The 16466-nt window shown below is 36.1% G+C and overlaps 1 protein-coding gene across 1 annotated transcript in view; it reads right to left on the bottom strand.

Moving 5' to 3' along the window:
• Window positions 1-16466, bottom strand: part of Eif5b (eukaryotic translation initiation factor 5B) — a 63428-nt gene that overhangs the window by 19909 nt on the left and 27053 nt on the right. The window contains exons 4-10 of the mRNA XM_048352393.1: window positions 15394-16057; window positions 13517-13734; window positions 13034-13184; window positions 5139-5237; window positions 4529-4618; window positions 2902-2976; window positions 1440-1726 (exon numbers count right to left, since the gene is read on the bottom strand). Coding sequence (XP_048208350.1) covers window positions 1440-1726; window positions 2902-2976; window positions 4529-4618; window positions 5139-5237; window positions 13034-13184; window positions 13517-13734; window positions 15394-16057 — 1584 coding nt within the window. The remainder of the gene's footprint in view (window positions 1-1439; window positions 1727-2901; window positions 2977-4528; window positions 4619-5138; window positions 5238-13033; window positions 13185-13516; window positions 13735-15393; window positions 16058-16466) is intronic.

The raw sequence follows: 16466 nt of genomic DNA, 5'->3' as shown, positions 1-16466 counted from the left end.
AGGAAAAAAAATTCACAAATTTAAGTATTATTTTAAATTCTCAACACTTTCACATTTTACACTGGTATAATAAAATTACCACAACCTATATTCACGTGATTTGACCACACAAAACTGAGTTTTACAGCGTGAACTTCTAATATTTTTAGACAAGGAAAACTCTATTTAGAACAGACTTCAGGTGAGCACTAACTATAAAAAGGCAAGGTGTCAAGTCTCCAACTTTCTGAAAGCTTTTGTGTAAAGCTATTTAATAAAATATAATGGATAGGAAAGAAATGGATTTTTCCATCATACTGGCTACACAGTCCATCTTACGAACATAACCTGAAGGTAATTTAAAACAACATTATTTATTATTCCTATATATTGTTTTGCTTTGCTGGTCCGGAGGCTTAAACTGTCTCTGAGCTTCTTTTGCTCAAGGCTAGCCATCTAACACTTGAGCCACAGCACTGCCTCTGGCTTTTTCTGAGTAGTTTGTTGGAGATAAGAGTCTCTTGGCCTTATCTGCCAGGACTGGCTTCAAAACAAAATCCTCAGATCTCAGCCCCCTGAGAAGCTAGGATTATAGGCATGAACTACCAGTAACAGGCTGTTGTGTCTACATTTTGACAATGACACACTTGAAGTCAAGTGTGTACTCTTCAGAATTGAGCAGCTTAACTTTACCCAATAACAACATAATTATTTAACCCTAAACATCAGTAGTTCTGGAGTTGAGAAACTGGAACAACAGACCCATTTAGTGGTTTAGAAATTGAATTTGTCCCAATACAGAATGTAGAGAGGGAAAAATATCAAGTTACTGAAGTTATTAAAATTAATTACACATGAAAAGATGGAAAGGATAGCTGAAAGTTTTTAGCTTTAAGATTTCGGTACAGTCGAGCAAACTAAAGTATTATTTATTCTAAGCAGACAAAATGAAAGAAATCTTTCTCTTCAAGTCTACTGCATTAAATAGGAAAAACACAAAAGCCTTCTAGATATTTATACCTTATGAAAGAGAAGCTTCATCAACTTGGAAGATTTAGGTAATAAGTTAATTGATTAGATGTCTCATATTAACAATGTGAACTAAACACCTTACCAACTGAAGGGTATATACTCAGAATATCTTCACATACTTGTACCACCACCCAAATTAGTGTTTAATATATACTATGTCTTCATAATAAAAAACTAGAGAAGATATTATTCTTTATAGCTTTTTTTTTTCCAGAGCTGAGGACCAAACTTGGGACCTTGTGCTCGCCAGGCAGGCGCTCTTCCGCTGAGCTAAACCTCCAGCCCGAGAAGGTATCATTCTTAAGAATGCATTTTTTACAGTACTGCTAAAAAAAAACAAACCCTAACACCTTTAGTTGACATAGTACAGTTATAATGTTCAGAAGAGTAAGGAAGAAAGAAAACAAAAAAGGGGGAAAAATAAATACCTCAATTCTCCGTTTTGCTTTGTCATAAGCCCTTTCTTCTTTAGTTCGATCATCATCAGAGTCATATTCAGAGTCTGAGCTAAGTTCTTTACTTGGTTTTTTATCTAATGTCTTTCCTGAATCTTTTTCATCTGACATTTTTTCATCTTCTTCATCACCTTCACTGCCTTCACTTTCTCCTTCTTCTTCCTCCTCTTCACTCTCTTCTTCTTCCTCTTCATCATCTTCCTCTTCCTCTTCCTCCTCCTCCTCCGGATTTTCTTTTACTTCTATATGGACTGTGTTTCCTTTTTTCAGGAAAGCAAACAGAATTTAAAATATCATAAATTTGTACCAAGATAGGAAAACTACTGAAAATGTACTAAGGCAGTTAACATTGCGGTTTTCATACATTGTAAATCCAAAGACTCAGCAGTAAAAATTCAGCTGGCAATCTACAATTAAATTAATAAAAAAGAAAATCTACTAGTAAACCAGGGTCCCAGGTAGAATATAAGCACAGATAAGCAAACACAAAAAAATCATAAATCATAAAATCCTTGAATTTACATTTGTCAAAAGATATACCAAATCATAGATAAAAGAAAATGAAAATATAAAAATACCAATATATTAGAATTTGAATTTCATGAGGGCATGCTTAAACATCACTCTCAGCAAGAAAGGAAGAAAAATCATAGCAAAGTAGAGATTTTAGTAATGACAGAAGTAATGACAAAGAAAGAAGCTTAGATCTTATGGTGACTAGGAAACTTACTCATCTTTTTTTTTTTTGCCAGTCCTGGGCCTTGGACTCAGGGCCTGAGCACTGTCCCTGGCTTCTTTTTGCTCAAGGCTAGCAGCACTCTACCACTAGAGCCACAGCACCACCTCTGGCCATTTTCTATATATGTGGTATTGAGGAATCCAACCCAGGGCTTCATGTGTATGAGGCAAGCGCTCTTGCCACTAGGCCATATTCCTAGCCCCTTACTCATCTTTTCATTCCATTTTTTTGGTGCCTCTCTTGGGACTTGCCGGAGCTTCTCTCCTCAAAGCTACCACTTGAGCCATAGCTCAATTTCTGGCTTTGGGGTAGTTAATTGGAAATAAAAATCTCAGACTTTCCTGCCCAGGCTGGCTTCAAACTGTGATCCTCCGATCTCTCTAATAGCTACAATTACAGGTGTGAGGTACTGATGCCTACTATCTTTTCACTACTCTTTAAGTTAACAGCCTTTTTGTAGGCTACCTTTATTAAGGATCATGGAAAAATATATACTAAACATTACCCTGGGAAAATGTATTATAAATCCTAGGTATATGTCTTAGAAATCGATTATAGCAAAGGAGAGAGAGCAAGATTAGTCCTCATAACCCAAGAAGGTTCACCCATGTTTCATAACTAGGGGACTATTCATTTAAATATATTCAACTTAAATGACCATTAGCTTTTATCAGTGTGTAATGATGAGTTACTTGCCCTTTTCTCTTTCCTCATCACTGGCCATAGCTTCCCAATCATCCAACCCAGCATCCTCAGTTTCTTCTTCTTCTTCTGTAAATAAATTTTCATTTAAGATACAAAAATCATTTAAGAATATGACAAATTTAGAAAAAAGTAAAAAATTATACTGTGGCATTAATGTTTTAACTAGGTAAAAATATGCATGCACCCTTTCTTTGGAATTAATTTTTTTCAATGTAGTTAGCATGTTATAAATTACTCTTACTAAATATTTCACTATTTCATCAGATACATTCAAGATACCAGAACTTCATCTAAACTGCGTATTTAAAGAAATTAAAATAGTAGAAACTTAAATGCTGAACTATTCTTTTATCTACAAAGTATATGAATACATTCCATTTTCAAGACAAATGCTATTTCCTATATTTTGAACTTTCAATCACACTTTATGCACAGAATTTACTACTCATTTTGCTTTAGCTCTCATAGATATATTCAAATATCTATTCTACCCTAGGAAAAGTAAACAATAAATGCCGTGCAAAATTTTTGAATAGTTTTTTTTTTTTGTTTTGGCCAGTCCTGGGCCTTGGACTCAGGGCCTGAGCACTGTCCCTGGCTTCTTCCCGCTCAAGGCTAGCACTCTGCCACTTGAGCCACAGCGCCGCTTCTGGCCGTTTTCTGTATATGTGGTGCTGGGGAATCGAACCTAGGGCCTCGTGTATCCGAGGCGGGCACTCTTGCCACTAGGCTATATCCCCAGCCCCTTGAATAGTTTTAACATGAAAAACTTTTAAGATGCTCTTTAACAATGACTCTGCTACTAAAATATAACTACAAAGAACTATTAGGAAAAGAAAGGAAGATGAAGATGGGGTTTTATTCTCCCTATAATTATTATTTGTAGTAATTGTCTAACCACTTGAGGAAACGAGTCTCAGAAATACGTATATTCTAAAACCTTTTCCTGATCTTACAAATAAACCAATCCTCAGCCTCAATTTCTCTAATTTCACTATCTTTGGGGTGGGGTGGAAGTCTAGGTATGTGTGGGTGGGTAGGTGGATGTACACTCAAGTGCTTGTCCTGGGCACTATACATGAACGTTTTTTTGCTCAAGGCTAGCATATTAGCACTTAAGACACAGTTCCACTTGTGGTGTTTTGGTGTTCAATTGGAAGTAAGAGTCTCAAAGGCTTTCCTGCCCAAGTTTGCTTTGAAGTGTGATCCTAACATCTCAGCCTCCCGAGTAGATAGGAACACATGTGCAAACCACTTAACCCAGCTTATTTCACTATCTTAACATTAAGCTGACACCTTCCCATATGAAATGACCCTATTCAGTTAGGAGAGAAAGAGAAGAAAAGGAGCTCTCATTATTTAGGAACAACTTCAGCACGAATATTCTCTAAGGCTATTCTCAGTCCTGAGTCTATCTGAAAACTGAATATTCTCTTGAGTTTGTACATATTTGATTATGTATTCAACATACCTTCTTAAATGGCTGAGAAAAGAATTCTAAAAAAAGCCATCTAACCAAATATGTATTTATTTCCAAACTACTTAATGATATCTAAGACAACTTATGATACACTAACAGCAGATAACAGGAATCAATTGATCCCCTAATGCCACTGGCCTGGTTCAGCAGGGGGTGGTGTCTCTTCTTTTTCTGGTGCTCTTTCTTCTACAACTTCTACAACAGAATTCAATTCCACTGCTTCAGACACTGAAAAATAAGCACACATCAAGCTGTAACTCAAGGGTATAACACCAGCCTTGGGCAAAAAGAGCTTAGGGAGAACACCTACGCCCTGAGTTAAGTCCCAATACCAACACCAAAACAAAACAAACAAAATCCCACCATCGCGTATTTCTTCAGCAAATTTAGACAACATTTATCAGCTGATAAATGTGTTGTTAAAAACAATTGCTCTTTCTACTCAAGGAATAACATACAAAATCACAAAAGGCTAAAAAAAATTACTACAGTTGCTCACTAAAATTAAGTTATTCAGAGAGTAGCCCATTTTTCCAAAGTACTTTTTTCTATTAGCTTCTTACTTAAGGTACGACAATAAAAAGAAACAAGGCATAATAAAGTTCTGGGGTGTTACTCAGGTGTGGAGTACATGTGTACAACACCATGCCCATGTATACACAAATGAGTTCACACAGTGTTTTTAAAAGACAATACATTGAAAGATAAAAGGAAAACAAAAACAAGAGTTTCTAAAGCAAATACAAACCTTCTTTATTTTCTAGCTGCTGAGGTGTTTTTTTCTTCTTTTTATCTTCATAAATCGGCCTTTTTTTTGGCAAAGAATCTTTTGATGGCACTTCAACACCTGATAAAAAAAGAAAATCTTTAGGCTTATACACTTGGCATAACACCTGAGAAATAGCTCTTTAAAACATAACATTTCACACTACACGGAAAATGAACTATGTAACTTAGTGGGCAGGGACCAGAGGGGGAAATGAAGGGAAAGTGAACAACAGGGTAACATTGTCCAAAATAAATTCTACTTATTATCTGACTTATGAAATGGTAACCCCTCTGCACAACACCCTAATAACAATGAAAGTATTACTTATTCCAAACCAAGCACTGGTGGCTCACGCCTATAATCCTAGCTACTCAAGAGGCTGAGATCTGAGGATTGCAGTTCATAGCCAGCCCAGGCAGGAAAGTTCATGAATCTTATCTCTAACAAGCTACTCAAAAATAAAAAAATCTGGAAATAAAGCTCTAGCTCAAGTAGAGGGACACCACTGAGGTCAAGCCCCACGACCCAGACCTGATCGCACGCGCACACACGCACACACGCATGCACTGCTCAACTCATGCACACACCCACATACCCCATTCCAGTAACCTCAGAGATATATAGCCTAAAGCCCTGAGCTTTTTTTTTCTCCCTAGCACTTGAGCCACAGTGCCACTTCTGACTTTTGGGAGATGAGAGTCTTATGGACTTTCCTACTCCAGCTGGCTTCAAAACCTCGATCCTCAGATCTCAGTCTCCTGAGGAGGTATAGGAGGTATCTGGCTTGTGAGTAATCTACTTTTTGTATGTATTAGTACATCTTCCTATTGCTGAGGAAATACCACTGTATGGATATACCCATCTGTCTATCCACTTAACAGCTGAGGGACATCTAAGTAATTTCCAATTCTGAATAATTATGAATACAGCATATGTGGGCATTTTCATGTTTGTTTATTTTATATTTACCTACCATTTCAGAGGAGTAATAAGACATAAAGTAAGCATGTACTTCATTTTATGATAAACTGCCTGTTGTTTTCCAAGCACTCACACAATTTTTCATTCCTAATAAATTTACTGCTGTGCATCTTCACCACTATGCATAGTAAGATTTTCTTTTATTTAAGTTTTCAGATCTGTGTACTCTATGTGTGCTACTAACTCATTTGGGATCTTCCATCTCCCTAACAATTAGTTTATGCAGTGCATGATTTTCTTGTTTTGATAAGCTTCTTGGTGAAGGGATTGTTAAAACCTTTTGTCGATTTTTATATGGAGTTGGTTTGTTTTACTGAATTCTGAAACATCTTCATATATCTGGGGTTTTGAAGTCTCTTAATAATGTCTTGCTGAGAAAAAGTTCGGAACCAAAGTTTATCACTTTTCTCTTTTATTACAAAGTCATATATCTAAGCACTATTTAATACAGACTCATTAAGACTTTCTCCTATGTTTTCCTCTAAAAGTTTTACTGTTGTAAATTTAGATCTAAGATCCATTTTGAACAGAGATTAGCACAAAGGTTTTTACATACAAATATCCAATTGTTTCAGTACCACTTGTTGCCCAAACTACTACTACTTTACCCATTGAACTGCATTCAAAGGAAAAGGTAAGAAAAAAATCAATTGACCATATATATAGACTTTCTGTTCTGTTTATTTGTCTACCCTTTTGCGAAAAACATACAGTATCGACTTTTATAGCTTTAGTGTAAGTTTCAAGATCTGGTCTTGTGTTGTACAAATTTGTTTGCTTTTTTCAAAATTATGGCTATTTTAACTCTTTAGTCTTTTTATACATACATTTTGAAACAGTGTACACACACACACAAAAAAAAACATGCTGTGGAGGGATAACACTGAATCTAACAGGTCAGGGAGAACTTACGTAACAATTTGGAGTCTTACAATTCACAAACATGATCTCTATAATAGGTCTTCTTTGGTTAACTAATAGGTGTTTTATTGTTTCCAGTATATAGGTACTTTACTGAATTAATAGCTATGTCAATTGTTTTTTCCTTTTTGGATTGCTACTGTACATTTTTTACTTTTTGTTAATTGTTAGCATGAAGAAATACAACAGTTGGCCTATTATCTGCTATCTTTTTTGTCAGTCGTGGGTCTGGAATTCAGGGCCTGGATATGATCTCTGAGCTTTTTGCTCAAGGCTTGTGCTCTACCATAGCTCCACTTCCAGTTTTTAGGTGGTTACTTGGAAATAAGAGTCTCAATGACTTTCCTGCCCAATCTTGGCTTTGAACCAGATCTCAGCCTCCTGAGTAGCTAGGATTACATGCATGAACCTGTGTAGACAGCAGCGGGTGCTCCACTGTCTTTTTAATCTCACTTTATTAGGATAAGTAGTGTAGGGGAGTTAAGGAAACATACCAGTACAACACAGTGTGGTAAAAAGTAGAACTTGACTTCCTCATAAAGAGTCATTCACCAGTGAGTGTAATTGTTGTGCTTTGCTTTTGTAAGTATCTTATAGTATTATCAAGGTGAAGAAGCTATTAATATCCAGGTACGTGAATTCCTTTCTATACCCAGTTTGTGATTATTAAACACTGACAAATAATTTTTCCTCATTTATTGAGGCAATTTTTCTTTATACTGTCAATACAGAAAAGCAATTTCAGTGGGCACTGGTGGCTCACACCTGTAATCCTGAGGAGGCTGTGATCTGAGGACTGTGGTTCAAAGAGAGTCAGTGAGACGCTACAATTTACCATCAGAAAACCAGAAGTGGTGCTGTGGCTCAAGTGTAGAGAGTCAGCGTTAAGCTCAAGAGCTCTGGGACATTGCCCAGGAACAGAGTTCAAGCTCCAAGACGAATTACCCTTATATGTAAATACATATAAATATTATTGCTAGAATAAAAGTGCAAACTATTGAAAAATTTTTAAAGTTCATAAGGCATATACATCTGTATTTCTTCCCTTCAGTTGTTTTTGTCTCAGTATGTAATAAGGGTAATGCTGGCCTCATAAAACAAGCTGGGTATTTCTGTAAGATAATGTTTATGACTGGTCTAATTTCATCCCTAATTATTTATTTTAGAATGCCCACATGGACTTGAAGTTTGCCTTATTGGAAATTAACCTGATTAATTTAAAAAGATATAGTTATTTTTACAAGGCATAATGGGATGATTCACTTCATGTGTTTCTTTGCAAGTTTTGGCAAGTCACATCCTTTGAAAAGTGGCTTATTACAACTAAGTTTTAAATTTATAGACATAAAATTATTCAGAGTAATGCCTTATGATCATCTTAATACCTTTACCCCTAATAATAGTTTTGATTAATATGGCTTTTTTTTCCTGACAGTATCTTTTTTATATAGCAGTTTTATCAATTTTGTTGATCATTTCAAAGAATAAGCCCTTCATTTAACTGGTTCTATTATTTTTCTGCTTTCAACTTCATTGTTTAGTATACTTTAATATTTCCTTCCTTCTGTTTATTTTAGTCTTTAAGATAGAAGTTTATCTTATGGATTTGAACCCCTTTCTTTTTAAAACAAACATCTCGGCTTGCTTTCCTCTGTGCACAATATAAATCAGTTCTTATCTATTTATTGCCAGTCCTGGGCCTTGAACTCAGGGCCTGAGCACTGTCCCTGACTTCTCTTTGCTCAAGGCTAGCACTCTGCCAGTTGAGACACAGCACCACGACTGGCCATTTTCTAGGGCTTCATGTATATGAGGCAAGCACTCTTGCCACTAGGCCATACTCCCAGCCACAACATATATTAGTTCTAAGCACTGCATTTGATCCAAGGTATTTTCAAATTTCCAATTTAAGACTTTCTCTTTGACTTGGTGTTTAAAGTATCTTTAATTCCCAAAAACTTGTGCCCCTCCCCGCCATCTCTTTTATCTGGATGGTTGGGTTTTGTTTTGATACAGGGTCTTGCTATTTGGGTTAAGCTAGCCTGGAATTCCTGCTGGTCTTAATCCTCCTGCCACCACCTCCTGAGTAACAGAAGTATAGGTTCTTGCAACTGGCCCAGCTCCAGATATAGTCTGTTATTTAATTCTACCTTATTTCTAGTTTTAATACAGGAAAACACAAGGCATTAGCCTGGAGTAAGCTCACTGGCTTCTTCAACTGTTAAGTGAAATCCCATTCTGCCTGTTTCACATTCACACTTCTGTTCTTGGTAATACATGTGTGTAGCTCTACCTCTCCACCCTGCCCAGTTGAGTGAGACAGGGAAGAGGAGCACACAGCTAGGAAGCCACCACACCCAGATTTTTATTGGCTGAGGTGGAGTCTGATGAACTTTTTACATGGGTTGGCCTTTGAACCATGATACTGTCATCTCACTTCTCCAGGTTTATCACCTATGTTGTGTCTGATTGAATACTCAAATTTAAGGACAAGAAATCTTGCTGATAGGCTAGTAAAAGTCTAGCTCAAAAAATTATCTACCTTGGTGAAAATATGTTAGGTGGGGTGCACATAGATATAGGATTGTAATTTTTGAAAATATAACTTTGTTACATAATATACACTTGATTTTTGAAATTATGTCTTTTTCCAGAGGTAGATTTCAAATTAGTATAACAACTCCAACTTCCTTCTGTTAGCATTTATATATTTTCCTGTCCTTTTAATCTTTATTATATTTAATGTAGATTCCTTAAAGAAAGCACAACTGTATTATTTTCAAAGAGTCTGCCTTTTAACATAGTGTATATATTAGTGTATACATTTGCCATTTAACATTAGGATATATATTTGCATTTTTACTCATATTTAACATAATTAGTACTATTTTGGTTTTTAAGTCTACCATCAATTTTTATTTGCTTCCTCTATGTTGTTTCCTTATCTCACTTTACTTCTGTCTTTAGGATTATCCAACTGTATTTTAATATTCTATTTTAACGTATCTGCTTTAAGCTTAGTCAATTTTAGTGACTGCTAGAGAAATCAGAATATTTATATCTGGCTTTTCACAGTATACTTAGAAACAGTATTTACTTGGCACACAAGTCACTCAGAAGTTAGTCTTAGTCACTGGTTTATATCACAGTTCAGTTTTGGAAGCTTGGCTATGTTTCTTTGGGTCTGTTCTAAGAACAGACAATCCCTGGTAAACCTAGAGTTATGTCAGTTTGTAAACAGAATTATTAGGCCTTTGCTCTCCAGCTCTCTCAGCACTGTAATTTCCTCTATATTGTGGCTCCTGAGAGCTATTTTCTGATTCCTTGGCCAAAAACTGAAGCCGTCTGGAGTTTTATGTTCCAAGACTGCTGGAAAGAGCCACACACCAGGATAAAAAACAGCCAGGATAAACAATAAACAAAACAGGATAAAAAGGATAAACAATAATGGAACATCTTCTCAAATTTAAGAGACCCATTTCTAGGTCTCCTAGCCACAGTTAGGTAGCCAAATGGGTAGGTCATTCAATTTTAACACAATTTCAGTCACCAGTGGCTTACACCTGCAATCCTAGCTACTTGGGAGGCTGACAGCAGGAGCAATGCAGATCAAGGCCAGGCTAGGTACAAAAACATGGGGCTCTTCTCAACAGATAGCTGGGTACAGTGGTGATCAACTGTCACTTCAAGTACATGGGAAGCAGAGATAACGGAAGATAGCAGTTTCAGACTAGCCTAGGCAGAAAAAGTATATGGGATTGTCTCCATGGGAGGAAAGCAAGACAGAGTGGCATGCACTTGTGATCCCAGCAACCTCAAGACTCCTCAAAGCAGGCAGAAGTTCAGGGACACACTAGGCAGGAAGTATGACCCTATCCTAAAAATAATATCCAAAAAACCGGGCTAATAGCATGGCTTTTTAATGCCTGCCTACCAAATGTGAGGCATGAGTTTAAACCCCAGTAACAGCAGAATGTGCTGTTATATGAATGTACTTTTTTGAAACCTATTTACTACCTTCAGTCAAATATATAATGTTTAACTTCAGCATGGTATGTTAAACATCTACTTATACCCAATGAGTCACCATCTCTATTCTACGTGATAGAAAAACTATAAGATTTTTATAAAGAGAATGGACAATATAAGTTTATAACTGTATGCATCAATTTACAAACTAAGTATACAATGAACTGTAGCTATTACTTGTAAATATAGTCCAAAGTATAGTCTGTAAGTCCAAAATTGACTATAATATAAAAATATATGAAATACAAGAAATTAGAAAAGATCCAACATATTCTCAGTGGTACAGTGACTATTTTTAATCATCTTACCTGTTGGAAAACACAATTAAGTGCCTAATTTGTGGTACTAAGCCATCCTACTAAAAAACCAAGACTTGTTAAATAGGTGATCCAGACCAGGCAGAAAGTATAGAAGAAATATCTTCTTGGATGACTTGTGCCAGAAAGTACAAAAATCAAAGAACACAAGTCGTGGTGTGAAAAAGTCACAGGGATCAATATGAATAGATACCTACTGACCAAAAATATACAATTTGAATATCAAGTGCGTAATGACTTAAAGTTAGAGGTGAAAACACCAGTTATGTAAAATACCATTAAAGTGATGATAGCCACACAAACAAAATTAAGCTCCTAGGTTACTCTTGAAGGTTCACAGGGCAGCATTTTATTATTTTGAAAACTGAACTGCTAGGAGTGAAAGAATTAAGCACTTTTTCTGGCATTCTCATAGGAAAACTATTTCAAGCAAAGTTTATCTTTAGAATTAACTGCAAAATAAACAGCAAAATTAAGAGAACTCCTAGAAAGAATACTGGAAATAAGACTACTATCCAGACATTAAAACTATTAGGTGTCCAGGCAACCAGTGACTCACACCTAGCTACTGAAGAAGCAGAGATCAAGGTTTGAAGCCAGCCAGGGAAACAATTTCCTAAGACTGTTATTTTCAACTAATCAGCAAAAAAGCTAGAACTAGAGGCATAGCTCATCTAATAATGCACCACAGCAAATGGAGAAAAAAAAAATATCCAGAGCCCCAATATCAGCAAATAAAAACAAAGACAAAAAAAACCCCTATTAGGTGATAAGTCAATGGGAGAACTTTTATAACTTTACAGAACTACTGATACTTTAAATTACTAATCAATCCTGACATCTCTCTACAAGTGAGCTACCTAGATTTCCTGACAGGAGACATAATAAAGTAAAAAGCATCAACCAGAAAGTAGTGAAACTCCTACATCTATAAAATTACAAGGGATAAGTTTATTAAAATACCAAGAGAATGCAATTAGACGAATCTACATTATGAGAAACCTTAATTATCCAGAACTGTCAATAAATTAAGGGCATTTCAAAAGTGGAGGACAGAATGGAGATGTTATTAGTGAGAGATAAGCATATTGACTAAATGCAATCTGTGGATCACATCTTGATCTAAATAGGTAGAAAATATTAAAAACCATAAACAGAAATGAAAGGATATTAACTTAGATGTGATAATATGAACCCTACTCCTGATAAAAAGTCAAATGCTCTTTCTGTTGCATACATACTACTAAAGTATCTAGAGATTAAAAAACAAAACACATACAAAAAGAAAAAAAAACATGTCATCTGGGAATCACTTTAAAGTAGCTCAGATGGGGGAAAATCGGTAGAAAAGTACAATATAAGAATGGTTACTAATTTTATTATTACCTCTATTTCTTTTTGTTGGGGGAAGTGAATTTTACAGCAATACTATCTTTACACATAAATTTTTGTCCTAGCATATAAGTAAGTCATCTTCAGAAATGATGAAATAATATCCACTATTCCTTATATTTTTTTCTGGCCTTTTCCACAAAATTTTCACAGGAATTCTTTTGATTCAGTTCAAGATACAATCACATGAGAAAAGCTCCCAGATGGTTCAGTTAATTAAGAGCATCAACTTACCCTGAGCCTGTAGAAGTTTAAGGGTAGCTTCAGCTCTAGCTCTGGCTTCTCTCTGGGATTTAGTTAAAAGTTTCCCTTCTTTTTTTAAACGCTCTTTCCTTTCCTTTTCTTTTTGCTTTTTCCTTTCTCTTTTTTCTTGTTCTAATCGTTCCTAAGAAAGAATGCATGTCAGATTTAAAAAATATATTAGGTAAAGCAACAGTAAACATCAATATTTTTAAAAAGCCCAAACTGTAAAGCTCTTAAGATAGATGTAAAGTATTGTTAGGAGATTCCAAATGAAGACACTTAAAACATTATGAATTATCACTATGTAACAGATTACATAAGCAATCTGTCTCCAAATCAAGAAATATAAATTTTCTGCAGATCTTGATGTTATTACTGCACCAGAAATTAGGAATATAAGATTAACAAAATTTCATAGGGAATAGCTTTCAAATAAAACACAGTATCAGTGTTAACAACTTCATGAAAACATACCTCTTCTTTACGCTTGGCTTCCAATTCTTCAAGTCGCTTTATCCGCTCTTCTTCTTCTCTCTTCTGTCTTTCTTCTTCTTCTTTAAGTTTAGCCAGAGCTTCTTGCATAGCTTTAACAGTGGCTTTGCTAGGTCCTTTCTTCTTTTCTTTCTCTTTTTCTTCCTTTTCTGTTTTCTTTTTCTTCTTATCTTTTTTCTTTTTGTCTCCTTCATTGTCATCTACCAAAAAGAACAAAGGCAAAGTGCTTAAAAAAAAAAAAAAGTGGGGGTTAGAGGCATAGCTCAGTTGGTAGAGTGCTAGCCAATGTATGAGTCAGGAGTCAGATACCAAATCAAAGGCTCAATCCAAAGAAAATAAATAGTTTCCTTTGGTAATGAATAATATGACTACAAGGACTGTTAACAGGACAAAGCCAATGCCATCAGTGAGCTAGGACTGCAGGTGTCCAGGCATTCTGAGCACCTTGGTACTGAGAACAGTTCAGTTTTACCCATGCTGCCTACAATGCTGGTGTTAAGTTAAAAGGGAAAGGCTTCTGTCAGCTACAAAAGGGAAAAACTGTATTTCAGGTATCTCTTCATCTATGGCAACCTGGGTGAGTGGCTGGCACATGGCAGATACTTGTATGAAGTCCTAAAGAATAGGATAACTTGATTTCCATTTAAGTTTTGTAGTAGCTACCTGCACATCTATAAAATGATAATATCTATTTTATGGAAAAATATAAAAATATATATAACTGTACATGATCTCAGAAAGTCCTGAAGCTACTCCCTCTCACTGTTTCTCTCAGATAACATTTCAGTGGTTAAAAAAAAAAAATCTATCAATTTTTTGCTTTAAAAGCTTCTTCCTCTAAGCAAGGTGCTGGTAGCTCATTGCCCTGTAATCCTAGAAACTCAGGAGGCTCATCTGAGAATCGACCTTTGAAGCCAGTCTCAGCCAAAGAGTCCATGAGATTCTTATTGCCCTCTCCCTAGGCCCCCTGCCCCGCATGCCAGAACTGAAGCTGAAGCACAAGTGGTAGAGCACTAACCTGAGCAAAAAAGCTCAGGGACAACTCCCAGGCCCTGAGGTCAAGTCCCAGTACCAGCACCAAGAAAAAAGGAGTTTTCTGTTCTTGGGGCGAGGCATGTAGCTTAGAGGTAGAGTGCTTGCCTAGCATGTATGAAGCCTAGGTTCAATTCCTCGGCACCACATACACAGAAAAGGCCTGAAGTGGCGCTGTGGCTCAAGATGTAGAATGCTAGCCTTGAGTAAAAAAGAAGCCAGGGACAGTGCTCAGGCCCTGAGTTCCAAGCCCCAGGGCTGGCATACACAAAACGTTTTCTGCTCTTAGGAAAACTGATTCTGAAATTTAAGATTTAATTCCTATAGGAATCTTTTGATACTCAGACATTTTTATTGTAAATAAGGAATTAGCTATGTTTAGGAAAGACTTGAAAGGTATTATCTGGTAATTTTTCAAAAAGAAAAGTCATTTTTCTCTTTGACAACTTAAAATCTTTAATAACAGCAATTAGTATTAACAAAATTCTACAAACCTCCAATATGTAAATAAACCACTGAAAAAATATTTTATATATGTAAATGTTTAGCAATGACATAAACAAGTAGTTTGGGGTGGGTATATTTTGTTTAAAAGCAAAAGACAAGACAGGGTATCTCATTATTCTGTCCATACAAAACTGAAATTTCAGCCTTCAACCCATCCTCCTACTGGCTCCCAAGTAGTAGGTGTTCCAGTGTACCCAGATCCTGAGATGCAACTTATAATTAAGGTCCTTTATAACCGAAGATACATAACAAAGTGACGCTGGGGATAATAATCACAGCTTAGACTAAGCATGAACCCAAGTCTTACGCTAAGTACCAACCTTCTACAGCTGTCAGAGTTTCTCCTTTCTCTTCAAAGGCAGTACTGGTCTCAAGGGTCGCTCTGGATTTTACCGCTTCCTCTTCAGACTTCTTCTGAAGTTCTCGTTGTTTAGTCTCATCTTTTTTACCTGTTTCTAACTCTTCCTTTTCTTTCAGTTTCCGTAGTCTTGCTTTTTCTTCATCTCTCTTTTTTCTCTCCCGCTCTTTCTTTTCTGCTTTCTTTTGGGCCACTGTCTTAATTTTGAAGGAGGAGTCATCGTCTTCATTGCCACTCTCTATGTTAGGACCTGGCTTATTTTTTTGATTTTTTTTCTGCCCTTTTCTAGACTGTGAAAATTCATCTGACTCATCCCCACTTTCACCTGAAGAATTTACTCTGGAACGCTCTTTAATTCTCTTACTATTATCCTCATCTTCTGACCCATCCCACTTTTTATTGGATTTTTGAGCTTTTCCTTTAGCTTTCTTAGAAATTTTATTAAAATCATCGTCATCATCACTCCCAGAGTATATTTCTATTTTTTGTTTTGCATTCTTTTTTGCTTTTGACTCTTTATCTTCCAATTCTTCACTATCATCATCAAAACTTGGTTTTTTGTTCTTTTGTCCTTTTTTCTTTTTATCGTGTTTTGATGTGGATTCTTCTTCATTGTTTTCTGTTGGCTAAAATTTTCCATTGTTAGAAATATTAACAGAATTATTTTAATCTCTTAAAAAGAACTGAGATACCCTCAGATTCATGTGCTTAGTTTTATTTTACAAACACATAAAATTGAGCCAGAGGCCAGTGGCTCACTTAAAAATCTTACTCAGGAGGTCGAGATTTGACTGTGGCTTGAAGCTAGTCTAGGCTTATCTCTAACCACCTAAAAGCTTGAAATGGAGTTGTGGCTTAAGTGGCAGAGTGCTAGCCTTGAACAGAAAGCTCAGAGACAAATCCCAGACCTGAATTCAAGCCCCAGAACTAGTAACAGAAACTAACACATAAAATCGAGCACACACCTGACTTTCACTTCACATTCACAACACATTTCAAAATCCAGGTGTGCTTAGAACAAGCAGTAATCTCCAG

Source organism: Perognathus longimembris, chromosome 8 (assembly GCF_023159225.1).
Source record: "Perognathus longimembris pacificus isolate PPM17 chromosome 8, ASM2315922v1, whole genome shotgun sequence".
NCBI classification, from domain to species: Eukaryota; Metazoa; Chordata; class Mammalia; order Rodentia; family Heteromyidae; genus Perognathus; species Perognathus longimembris.
This window is presented reverse-complemented; position numbering and strand designations above follow the sequence as displayed.